Raw genomic sequence first — 13352 nt, forward strand, 5'->3', positions numbered from 1 at the left:
TTTTTTTTTTTTTTTTTTTTGCGGTACCGGGATTGAACACAAGACCTTGTACTTGCAGACAGGCGCTGTGCCACTGAGCTATATCCCATCCTTCATAACACTTTTTTTTTTGTTCCTTTTTGGTACCAGGAATGGAACTCGGGCCCTTGCACTTGGAAAGCAGGTGCCAGAAACACTGAGCTAAATTCCCCAGCCCCTTCACAACACTTTTAAAGCAGTTTGTCCTATACTATTTGAAAGTCAGCACGGGCTGCTCAAACCGAGCCAGCTGAAGCTGACAGGCACACTTTCTAGTTGTAGAGCCCAATAATTCTGGGAAGAGTAAACCCACCGTACTCTCACTGTGGATTAAATCCACCCAGCTGATTTAAATGAGACCAGCTTATAAAATAAACCATTTGGTTGAGCATTTCTTATTTTCAGGGATAATTACAATAAATGGCTTTGACTTCCAAATATAAGTGAATCACTTGGAGATACTTTTATGATATTTTTATTCTCATTTTGACTCACAGAAGTAGAAAAATGATGTTGTTTTTATATTTTCTTTCAGTCTTCAGTAAAATTTGTCTTTTGAATTTATGAGAGTAAAGGTACCATGTTTACTTATACAAGAAATCTTAAAGGAATATTTTTTTCACATGGCTTTACTCACATTTTCATTTTACTATCCCTAGATTATCAAAATGTTTCATTTCCAAAGGATGTATAGAAAAAATGAAAAGTGTTTCAGATGCATCGTTGTGTCTGAGAGCCAGTCTCACAAATGAAGTCTGGTTTTTCCAGAGTGTGAGAGAGATATAGTCAGGTACAGCGTCCTGTGAAAGAACCTGCATTTGCTTACTCGGTTTTTTATTTGCTTGTTTGTTTTTGTTTTTCCTTTGAGATAAGAAAAATTGCTAGTTGAAAATTTTCACTGAACTTTAGGTAGACCACCTTGACAGTTTGTCAGGCAGGACTACAATTACTGAATGTTCAGCATCCCTTGCGATAAACAAAGAAATACTACGAGGGCTATCTTTTGGAAAAGAACTTGGTCAAAACTAAGTATTTTTATTGCATTTTCATGTGATCTTTGCAATTACATGGCCAAGAAAATACAGCCAACATTTTGACATGAAAAAATTATAAGCCATTTTCCCTGTTAATTTCAGACACATTTAAACTAATTGACATCTTAATGTTAAAGACTACAATTTCCACTTGTTTTCCACCCGAAAAGCAAGCTCTTCTCTATCAGGCACACACACGCATACACACGCAAACGCATGTACACAAACCTCAAAGAACAAACGAAAGACTTGCAACCGTGGTCACTTTATCACAGAATCAGCATGGTACAGTATCTTCTGTTTTTTAGAAAACATATTGAGTGAGAGTTTAATGTTTACAAATAGGAGATGTGCAATCATGTAGAATAGAATTCTACACCAGCCCCAGAAAAGCTGTGTGACTTCGAGCAAGGGTTGGAAAATTCAGCTATAGTTTCTTCATTCATACAATAAGGGTGGTATCAGTGCTGCCGTTCGGCCGCTGTGAGGACAGAGGCGGGATAGAGGGCTTTGTCAGCTCTCTGTGTTGTCTCTGTTGTCCTCTGGGAACCCCATTTCCTGCATTAAAAAATCTTCCCAGACGCTTTGTCTAACTTACGAAGAAGCAGATTTGACCTAAGATGTTAGAAGACAAGGTGTTGTAATAAATAACGAGGGGATCGGACTCCTTCTTTGGTCTTTCTTTCCTTAGTTCTTTCTCATTTCCTCTCTTTACTTCTTGCTCGCTTCTCCCCCACTTTCTTTTTTGGTTTTGTATTCATTCATAGCACCTCTCCCCGGTCTTTTGCGTAGTATATTAAGCGGCATGGGTAACACTCTATGTTTTAACCTCAGTAACACTTTGGACTCTGGCTGTAGATTTCCAGTCAGACAGCGACAGCTTCAACCCTACACTGTGGGAGGAGCAGAGACAGCAGCGCATGACTGTTGCCTTTGAATTTGAGGAAAAAAAAGAAGACAACGAAAATGCTGGGAAAGTTAAGGTGAACCTTTTAGCTTTTGTTTCTTTTATCTTCTCTTTAGTCCTTTGGTTTTTCTGGAGTTGTTATTCGAGTAGATTTTTTTCGATAAGCTGAGCAAGCTCTGCTGGTCCATCTTGGTTTCCTGGTGGCTCCTTTCTTTGCAGCAGGCTGGTGCTTTGAGAGGCACTGGTGTAATGTCCCAGTGCTGACTGAGAGTTTGACATGCCACCCCCTCCTACGGACCACAACACCAGAGAGATTCAAGCTGATCGAAAGCAGAAAGAAACAAGTCTGAGCCGTAGGCTTTGTTTCTTCTTTGTCAGGGCAGAGGTTTGCTTTCAGCCTCTGAGGAGGCATTGATACAAACCATGCGAGGCCAAAGCACACATTTAGAAAAGAGCCAACTGACTAGCATGTTACAGTGCTGTTAAATTGCTGAAAGTTTTGTCTCTTTGACACCTGAGAACAATCGATGAGTTTCTTTTAATGCGAGGACAAGTTTTAGGGTGACTTTCTAATGATACATGGTTCCTTAAGAAAAATAACTTCAATTGTTTTCTTTGTTAACACTAACACATATTTTTAAATATACTTGATCGGGATTAATCTAAGTCACATAGCAAGGTTGAATTTTAATATCTCTGTTTTGCAATTATTTAAATTTTCAGCTATCACCAGAATTGATTTAGATTTTATTAACACCTCATTTTCATGTTATTGTCATAGCAACATCTTGAATCTCTCATTAATTTTTTGTATTATTTGTGTACTTTTTCCATTGTGAGTACTAACAGCCCTCACTTAGTGACTACCTGAATAGTTGTGTATGCATCCTATTAATAAATCTAGATTGTGTGATGTATTCTCTGTCCCCTTTCTCATATTTTCTAAATGTTATTTCTAAATCATTATTTCTAGAACCTTGCTAGAATTAGTCAGTAAGGTAATTGAACATTTACCAACAAAACCTTCCTATATCATTATAGAGAACCCAAAATGAATTCTCAAATCCAAAAGGACAATTTTTATTAAAGATTGGGGTTTTATAAAACTGTTTCTGATGGTTGGTTAGTGCCATTTGCAACCAAAGACATTCTTTTAAAAAAACAAACAAGCAAACTTGTGAATGCCTAGAAAAAAAAATTATACTGAAATAGAAACCAACTAACCAACCAATGCTGGAATATTTCAGTTCCTCTTTGAAGAATTTCATTTGTTAAATCTAAAACCAATAGATGATGTATTCTATATTGGACCCTTGATTCATTTTTAAATTTCATTGAATTGTCAAAAATTACATGCTTTTTCTTAAAATCTACGTACAAATGATCCAAAAAACATTGCGTTCATTATGCTCTGGTATATGTGTCAATGAAAACAGAATGTCATAAACACGGTTATTTAGAAGCCCTGTTTGTGTGTTATGTGATCAAGTTTGTTTATAACCAGAGTAGGTTCATTATACTTTAGAGTATTTTTATTTGATGTTTATTTGCATTTGGTTTATTCCTGTTTTGGTAAAACAGCACATTTTTCCAAAATCTCAAACCACTTGGCTTTGACTAATTTGAATATTTCCAATGCCATTGGCTATTGGACAAATTAGAGCACAAACAAACTTCTAAATAAATCATCATGGAAATATGATGAATGGAATATATTGAAATCTTAGACTAGATTAATCACACTTTTCTGGTTCATTACATGTATGCTAAATTTAGCCCCAGTTTACCTTAAATTCACCTGAAATCCGAAAGGGAGCCATTGGTCTGTGCCATCCGCTTTCAAATGGACTAGAGTATAATGCCCTACTTCTAGTGCTTTAGAGCGAATGCTGTATGGTGTGAAGAAGCTGCAGTGTTCAGCTTCCCATGATGTTGGTGCTGATTTATTACGTGGATTTAAAGCTAATTTTAATGGCAGTTGTTGTAAATGCGTTACCCAGAGTGAAAGAAAAAAGTCAAGAGTAGAAAAGTAATAAAGTAAAAGTATTGCTACAGTGCTCCTCTTTCTCCCAGAAAATGGAGATTCCTTCTCCCACAGGATCTCTCCTGCCAAGCCCCCTGGGAAAGGGGCCAGCGTGGGATTACTCTCCAACCTGCCAGACTGTCTGGCGATTGCTGCACACCATGGGCCAGGTGTGATCAGCAGATCCAAGATATGCCCGTCCCCCAGAATGACCCCCAGCTGGCATGGGGTTGTATAAGTGGCCTCCAGCAGGAAAGGAGCTTGTGTACTCAAATACCAGTGGCAGCGCAGTCCACCACTCTTCCCTCTCTAAGTGGCAGACAGGTAGGCCTAGGTGTCTGGGATAGGAGAATCCCCCGTGTGGACGCAACCTTGGAACAGTGGCTGATGGGGTATATTCTGCATGACTGGGGGAGCGATGCTGATCACAAAGCAACCTTCACGTTGCCAATGTTGGATCTTGATGTAATTTTTTGCTCACTGATACTGGCCGTAGGGTGGGAAGGACTGAGACAGCGGGGAGGGAACCTTGCTGTGAGGAGCCTATTGGTGGGATTATCTGGCATGGTGTTTCAGTGGGGTGCTGCGCTTTTATTTACCTTTCTTTTATCTTTAAAGATTATTTTCTTTAAAGTGTGGGAATACCAATAGTTGGGCAGAATGTTGATGACACCACTGGTGCAATCTAAATTGTCTTCCCCTTGCATGTGAACATTTTTTACGTTGTCACTTCTTTGGGGGATTAAGAAGCTAAAATGATTCCTAAAATAGCGTGGGTCTAAATTGAGATTTGCTGAAAGTGGGCTTTGAACCCAAAGATAGAAATGTGTTAAAGCATCAATGTCCTTTAATTTGAAGATGAAGATGATACGAATTCCTATAAGAGAAGACTGGCTTGGGAGTTGTAGCAGATGGGGTTTCCTTGTCTCGGTGGGCTGGGTGTTTCAGAGGTTAATGGGAGGAAAAGTGTGTCTTTACGGAATATGAGCGAACACTGCATTTTTGATAAACTTTACCATCCACATGTAATGGACTAGATTCTTGTTCTGTGTCTTATATTCTTCCTACAATATAAGACAAGCTGAGCCTGTGTCTTCCTAACTACCACTGCTCTGAGTTTTCTTTCTCTGCAAAACATTCCAATTAATTCCGAGAATAGAGTAATATTTAATTATCAGTGATCAAAAAGCACTGGCATTTCTCTTACTGGAATTTACAATCAAATCAAATTAGAATTTATTCATTCTATGGAATATATTATATTATGTGGCTATAATATAATATGAGAGACTTGTGAATTCAGGATATCATTTCCAAATGCCGAAGCTACTACTATGAGGTAATTCTTCTTTAATACTAAACATTTGGGGGTCTCCAACATCTTGCAGCTGCTATTTGCATTTACTGCACTGTGTTTAGATTTGCGATGTGTAGAATGTTGTGCAACATTTGTTTTCCAAAATTAAAATATTTTAGTAAAATCTTGCATTTTAATAAAATGTTGATGTGACATGAGCAAATACTTTATAGTGAGTGAAAAAATGCAAAACTTTTATAAGACTATAATTGATAGACTTTCCCACCTGAGTATATAAAAAATGAATTTCTGTCTTTTCACGCTACATTAGAATAAGGGAGTATTTCTAACCTTATTTATAGTTAGGAATATAAAGGAACTGCTTTTATATTTGAGAATTACTGAGCTGTTCATGCAACTGTTTATTCCTTTCTCGTTATGCATTCATGAGTTGAAAAGCGGAAAAGCAATGCAGTCTGTGAAAAGGGCGTAAATACGCTTGTGCAGAACTTAAAACAGAATAAACAGTAGAGTTTAGTCTTAAAAGAACTTTCAAATTTTTAAAAATAACATAAAATAGTTACTTAGCTGTATTTTCAATTGAAATTATCTTGTTATTTGACTTAAGAAAATCCACATTGTGGATGTACAGTATTTCCTGTACAAGATTCCGCTAGTATGTTCTGCACCCTACAAATAACACGGGGACACCAAAGCCCACAAGGTCAAAAAGGCCCACTTTGGGTCTGACTTTAGATGGGTATTTATATTGTACAAGCTCCAATTCTCCTGTAAAGTGGGACTAGCTCCAGAAGTCATTTATGAAATTTAAATAAGATGTAACTATCAATTAAGGATTTATCCTATAATAACTAATAATCCTTTCTTATTTAGTATGTAAATAATAATTATATTTCAACCTATAGGATCAATTCTAAGTAATGCTGTATATTGTATACATAATAATAAATTAAATATGTGTATAAAACATTTAGCTTAGTGCCTGGCCCATGATAGGTACTGAATAAATGATAACTTGCTGCATCCGATACACAAAAAAGACTTAGCCAGGCACAGTATCATTGTTAGATATCTAGGATAGGGTCAAGATGACCGAGGGAGTCCCGATTTTTTAAATACCTAGGTAAAATCTGTACTAGAAATAATGTCTAATCTCGGCATGGAATTTACAGATTATCAAAGGACCTTCACATTTGTCTCTTTTATCTCTAAATTAACCTAGGCATGTGGGAAGGGCATTGATATTCTCACTTTCCATGAGTAGACTAACACCAAGATTAGCAGCCAGCAGCGAGCTGGGGTAACTCTGTGGCTCGCGTTCACACATCCTGACTCCAAGTTCAGGAGTTCTGCAAGGAGAACGGTAAACCAGAAGCAAGGAGCTCACTTTCTAGATAAAATGAATTGAAGTTTTATGAGACCTGGAGCCTCTATGATTTTGGAAAAGGCTTCTCTTATGGGAAAAGATAGATTTTAAATGACCCCACAGATACATAAATGGAGCCCCTTACACCACTTTGGAACGCACACGTAAAGGTGATAGGTCCTAAAACAGGTAACTGTGTTTCTAGATTCAAGTATTTCTATGGAAAAAAAAATGCCCAAACATTCTGACGATATGGCCAAAATATCACATTAACTTGCTTATAAAATAACCAGGAAATGGTAGCATTAGCAAACAACCATCTGTTTGTGTCAGATGGGACGTAGAATCTATGCAAAGTGGATTACGTTATCCAGTGAAGTGTTTGATTCCATTAAGAAAGAACATTTCACGTTTCTATTAACTTTAATTCAATTTCTAAGTGTAATTTTAGTGTTGCAGCTTTCTTAGTCATGTAGAATTTTAATTAAATGCCCTACTTTATTTCATATACTATTTTTATTAAAAATAAGAAGGTATTCTAAATTGGCATGATAGTCATACCATTCTGCAATTTACTTTTTTTATAAAAGAAGTTGTAATTTCTTGACTTTGAGCCCTTTGAAGTCAAGTACTTTTAAGCAAGTTCAACATTATATCTTGAAAATTAGATTTAGCTCATAATTAATATTTCTGATATCAATTTCAACAGCAGATCCATGGGTACATTCCAACGTACTTTGTCCAGCATGGATATCATGGTTTTATGTTTAAGAATGCTTTAAAAATTAAGTATGCTGGGATGTGTTAATATTACAATCAAAAACTTACACTTCCTGTTCTATAAAGTCTGTCATTGTCTTGGATTATATATAGCTTTTTTTCTGTCTAGTATTAGTTTTATCCTTAGCTATTTGAGAGTGTAAAAAAGATTTAAATACATTTTAAAATACTTAGCTAGCTTAGCAATATTAATTGGTCTTTTAAGTGCCTTTCCAAATATGTATTGGACGAGTAATTATATATGTTCAGTATAGAAAGGCGTGTTAGAAATCATCTAGTGAAGCCGGGCGTGGTGGCGCGCACCTGTAATCCCAGTACTTGGGAGGCTGAGGCAGGAGGATCACTGTGAGTTCGAGACCAGCCTGGGCTACATAGTGAGTTCCAGGGCAGCCTGATCTAGAGAGTGAGACTCTGTCTCAAAAAAAAGAAAAAGAAAAAGAAATCATCTAGTAAAGTCCAGTCCTACTATTTGATTAGAAAAAGAGCCACAAAGAAGCCCAACCCCTAAGGAGAACACAGTTGGTGGATTTAAGACTGCAGATGAGCAAAAGTGTTGGCTTTGTGTCCGTAGCACTCAGCCCTGTCCCAGGTCACAGTCCCTTCCATCGCATGAGTTTCGCCGGAGCGGGAACAGGTCGTCGTGCGCCTCCCCTCCTTCCGGTTTCCTTTCTCTTTCCCATCCGCTCTTCCTCCTTACTGCATTCGCTCCTCCCACCCTCACAACACGCCTTCCACAGACACATTCTCACCGCGATCACATAGCTCATCCCATTTTGTCAAGTTGATTCTACTCAGATTCCAGAAGGTACGATTACTGAGATGAGCCAGGCAAAGTAAATCCCCCTCTTATCTTTCTCCAGCCCCTTTTGAGCAGCGTGGAGGACTTCTGTTTATTCTATTTTAAACTTATAATAATAAGTTCTGATGGTAGGATACTCTTATGGAGTCTATTAAAAATAGTCATTAATATGTGCTCCAGAAGTCAGATGGATAAAATTCAAAAATGAAAATAAATACCTAGCTAACTATAAACTAAAACACATATATTTGCCTAAAGTATATTAGATAATAAATAGTCTCAATTTTCATTCTTCTTCATTGGAAAATGTTTTTCAAGAAGACATTTCTTTATTAGGATAAAAAATAAATATAAAATCCACCCCAAAACATTTTTTTTTAGGTATTATCAAAAGGCTGTCTTACCTTTGGATGTAGCCTGCTAATTATATATTTGGGCAGAACTTATGTTAAACTCCCCACTTTTTCAATACCCAACTCTTCTTGTAAGTCTTTGGGGGTGGGGTCTCTTCCCACTATGTGCATTGGAGTCCCAATGATACTCTTACTCTCAAAATTATTTCTTACAAATAATATGATAGGGAGTGAAGAGCCTCAGTTGCACTTAGTAATTTGATTACATTTTTCAGAGGTAACCAGCCACTTAAATGTTTGACCTGCTACTGTTTCAGACACAGAAAGGGTAGATCTCAAGAAAGGATACAATCCAAAAACTGTTTATGAGCTAGAAGGGTAGGAGGGGTGGGGAGAAGGAACTCCCAGGAGGCCCGTGCCGGAGGAACGCATTGTGTTCTCTGTCACAGTCTCCGCCCCAGCTCGACACTCGCTGTATTGCATTTGGTTGTTCTGCTGCGCATAAGACGGCATAGCTTTGTGAATGGCATGCTTGCTGAGGTTCTTTTTATGTTAAATCTCTTTTTATAAACTTCTAGGTTGAAATAAACCTAAAACGATATCCAACTCCTTACCCAGAGGATTTAAAGAATATGGTAAAATCTGTTCAAAATCTGGTGGGTAAGCCGAGCCACGGAGCGCGTGTTGAGAATTCCAATCCAACAGCCAACACGGAGCAAACTGTGAAAGAAAAATTTGAACACAAGTGGCCGGTGGCCCCAAAGGAGATTACAGTGGAGGTATTTGAAGGTTTTGGTAATTGCCAGTGTGGTGTGGATTTTTTGGAATTCTAAAGGATATGTTTTTGTAACTGAATAGCTCTTTCAGGACAAGTGCTTTTTTCCCCTAAACTATAAATGATCTCTCTACTCTCTCAAACTATGAGGGTTGCATTTAATAAATCACAAATAAATGGCACCCTCATTGCCTGAAATCCCCACACAGTTCCCAAAGTTCCAATACACACAGAATGAGTAGTTTCTCGACTAAGTAGGCCCAGCCCATGACTGTGTTATATCGGGGACACCTCAACCTCAAGCTTTTATTGCATCCACAGGAAAAACTAAAGATTTTTTCATTCTTAAAATCTTAATCATCTAAAAATCTTAATCGGATTTAGAGCAAAATTTTTTCATTGTGTTCATGTTTAGGTCACAGCTTTTATAGAAAACGTTACTGTTAACAACAAAAAGAGGAGATGAACTTAGGTTTATGGAATTTAGTCCTGTGAAGCTGAATTCTCGGTTTTCGAATGCGTTAGAAAGCCATCCTTATTGATCTGTGCAGTCTGGAAAGAATCCAAATACCTTTATGTCACCTCTACTCTCCCATCACCTCTTCCGCTAATCCAGCTGTCATCTTTCTTGCCTTCATCAGAAATCGAATTGGTGTGAATGTCTGCAAGTGCATATTACCTGTCTGAAATCCTAGATTGATAAAACTCTTTTACAGATCTGCATTTCGAACCTTTTGTTGCATTTAGGAAACACCAACTGCAAATGCAGCACTGTGCTAAACACTGTGAGAGAAGAGGAAGAAATAGAAAATGTGTCCAGAGCCCCAAGTAACTTAAAGCATAGTCAGACAATCTGAACACCTACGAAGTGATCAGAGAACATATATTAGTTTGATTGCATGATAGGTTTTGTGATGGAGAATGTAACACACTGTTAGGCCTGAAATGCACGCGAAAGGTCGGGTGCTTTTACAGTGAAAAACAGGGAAACCTACCGGGTAAAAGGAAGATTTTGAGCAAAAATTAAGCATAGAATTCCCAGTCTGTTAGCAGAAATATCTGTCCCAGAAGAGGGGAACACAGCTGGATATCAAAGGAAGAAAATTTAAGTATTTAGTCTCATGCTTTTTGCTTATAAAATGATTATCCTTGTGTTTTCTCTTTTCCAAAATGGACTATTGTTTTATCTTTAACATAGTACAAACACATACGAAGGACAGAAACTAATATTTAAGAGAAAGTAATATTTATTAATGAACACTAAATGGATATATACTTTATTTTTAAATCTTACATAATCACAGTTTGAAATCAAAGTAACTATGCAGCCATGCAAGCCTTTAAGCTAAGTAGAAGTTGTTACAAAAGTAAGATGCTCCTAAAATTGCTTAATTGAGGATTAAGCTAAGACTTGGAAAAGATGGCTTTGGTCATGAATTTAATAATAACCCTGCAGTAGAGCTAATAAATCTTAAATTTGTTCCATGAGCACTTCAAGCTTAACAAATCCACGATTCAATTACGTTTCTTTCCCAAACTTTTTTTCTGCTCCTGTATTCTTGGTCTTGATCTCAGCTGATAGCTTTCTCTACCAGTTCTTTCATCCTAGAAATTTGAGAAGCGTCTTGATTTCCATCTCCTTCTTTCTCACCATTCTTGTCCCTTCCAAAGAATTACCAAAGCCTTAGATTTTCACTTGAGGGAATCTCGAGTCCTCCACTGTGTCCGTCCCTATAAAAATCTCAGGTTCTTGGCTTTCCTTGCCCCTGACCTCCTCATTGCCTCTGCGATGATCTTTCTAAAAACAGCACAAATCTAATCAGATCCTTGCCCTCTTAAAAGGCACTGGAGTGTTTTTCTTTTGCCTCCAGAAAATCTGAGCTTCCTAATTAGCTGGAGTAGCCTCATTAAAGAGGGTACAACAGAAGCTCGCCTTTCAGCTTTACATTGAATTTTGTGGTTTGCCAACCCCTTTCTTAGCTTTCTACTACTGCTTTTCCCCTTGAAGAGAAATTGGACTGGCAGTTTCGGCAATTTCAGTGTTTTCTCTGAAAGCAAGATTCTAGATCTTCTTTCCTGACTTTTAGCCATGCTAAAGCAAAGAGAAGCTGTTGCTACTTCCTGTATCATCCTCTGGCCTCATATCCAAGGCAGACAAATTAAGGGTCACACTTCATTTTTTCAATGTTTTTATTTAATAAATATCAACAAATCAAGCATCATCACACCTATCATGGAGATCAGTCATTTATTCTGTGTTTTTCACAAGTATACCATTTAGAGTCATCATTATTTCGTTCCTACTACCAAGAATGTGGAAGAGGCTATTTTATTATACAGTGCCTCGTATATTTATCCACGTGGCTAAATACAAAAAACTAGGAGAAAACATAGAGGCTGGCAGGAGCAGAAGCAAAAACAGAAAGAAAAACTAAAGTAAATAGATTAGAAATGCAGCCAAAGAAGGGGAGAAGGAAGGATAAATCAGCCTTTATTGCTCTCTTTTTATTTGCTGTGTCGGTTCCAAGAGTTTTAACATATGTTATGCTACCTGAGGAATAGACTCAGGAGGCCATGAGAGCAAAAACAGCTTTCTAAGAACATAGGCCTTTCCTCCTATTTCCTTTGTGATGCCTTCTGGAGATAGTACAGTGCTTGGATTTTCCAAATGCTCCCCGTATGGCTAGCACTTTCTCACCCTTCAAGTTTCAGCTGAAAGTCACCTCAACAGGAATGCCTTTCCTGATCACCCCGACCTGTCACCTCACCCATATGTTTATATTAAGTAGAAGCAAACCATTTATGGTTATTTTGCCTCTTGACCGTAGTTTCACCAGGGCAGGGACTGTTTTGATCTTGTCCGTCATTGTAGAGATAGTCCCTGACCTATGGCAGTTGAATTTTGCCAACGGTCAGTTAAGGACCATCTGTACAGGTGGTACAAGGTTCCACCCAGTGCCTGTTGTAGACTGAGTGGGCTATCGTTGACCAAGTTAGTGATCCATGTGGTCTAGTAGTGTACATCGGTGGACATGTCTGTCTCTACACCCAGTTAGAAGTTTGTTGACATCAAATACAGTTTCTGACAACTGTTGCTTATTGGCTGCCTTACTTTCCATGGTTCACACCTGAGCAGTGAATGCTCTCTCAGCACGTGAATGCCCTTGGTGTCATTTGTTAGTGACCCAAGACCAAAATAAACATTTAATGCCTCCGTTTAAATAGCTAGACATGTTAATAAACATGTATGTTCTACAAAGCAGTCATTTGGAAAATAATACATAATACACATAAATAGGGGGAGAAGATATTTTTATTCTTTCCTTAATCAAGACCAAAATATGACTCAATCCACGTACATGTTGGAAAGCACCTATAACTCCTCAAATCTGGAATCATAGGGGTACCACAGGCTTCATTTCCTTTTCACACTGATTTGCACTGATTACAACCCCCAGGTAGTCATCAGATGGTCACCAGGGTGGTCCTCAGAAACGACGTGCAAGCTACTGTTGGAACTGAGAGCCAGCAGGTCGCACCGTGTCTGACTGATGTGAAGCATTGCTCTGTTCCTTTGGACACTTACTGTAACCCATGTCCCTGTGACTCATCAGTGCACCCATGGGCCCTCGGAACACAGTTTAAGAACAAAATGAAAGGGTCTTTTTTCAGCCTAACAGACATGAATTGAAATCTTGGGCCCACCTTGTTGCCAACAATGTGACCTTCACAAGTCATGCCATTAAAACCTTTCGGAGCTTTGGTTCCTTATTCTTTAAAAATAAAGATAATACTAACACGGGTTCAGAGTTTTGTGGAGATTAAATCAGATGATCCCTGGAGAAGGCTAGGGTCAGTGATAATTCCTGATCATTCCTCGAGAGATTGGTCTGCTACTTCTTACCCCACCTCCTGTAATCCTCCGTGGGCCACCACCTGGACACATGTCCACCCTGTCTACGATAGCCAAAATCATTCA

The 13352-nt window shown here is 38.1% G+C and overlaps 1 protein-coding gene across 7 annotated transcripts in view; it reads left to right on the forward strand.

Moving 5' to 3' along the window:
• The window catches only part of Lrrc7 (leucine rich repeat containing 7), a 463114-nt gene that overhangs the window by 362001 nt on the left and 87761 nt on the right, over positions 1-13352 (forward strand). For 4 of the 7 annotated variants that reach the window (XM_033758262.1, XM_033758263.1, XM_033758264.1 and 1 more), the window contains exons 16-18: positions 1911-2035; positions 4058-4306; positions 9177-9377. In XM_033758262.1, the coding sequence (XP_033614153.1) occupies positions 1911-2035; positions 4058-4306; positions 9177-9377 (575 nt within the window). Of the gene's footprint in view, positions 1-1886; positions 2036-4057; positions 4307-9176; positions 9378-13352 lie in introns of all 7 variants that reach the window. The other 3 variants (XM_010605114.3, XM_010605115.2, XM_033758266.1) reach the window with 2 other exon arrangements.

The sequence above is a fragment of the Fukomys damarensis genome, unplaced genomic scaffold (genome assembly GCF_012274545.1).
Source record: "Fukomys damarensis isolate Sample0158 unplaced genomic scaffold, DMR_v1.0_HiC HiC_scaffold_33, whole genome shotgun sequence".
Classification (NCBI taxonomy): domain Eukaryota; kingdom Metazoa; phylum Chordata; class Mammalia; order Rodentia; family Bathyergidae; genus Fukomys; species Fukomys damarensis.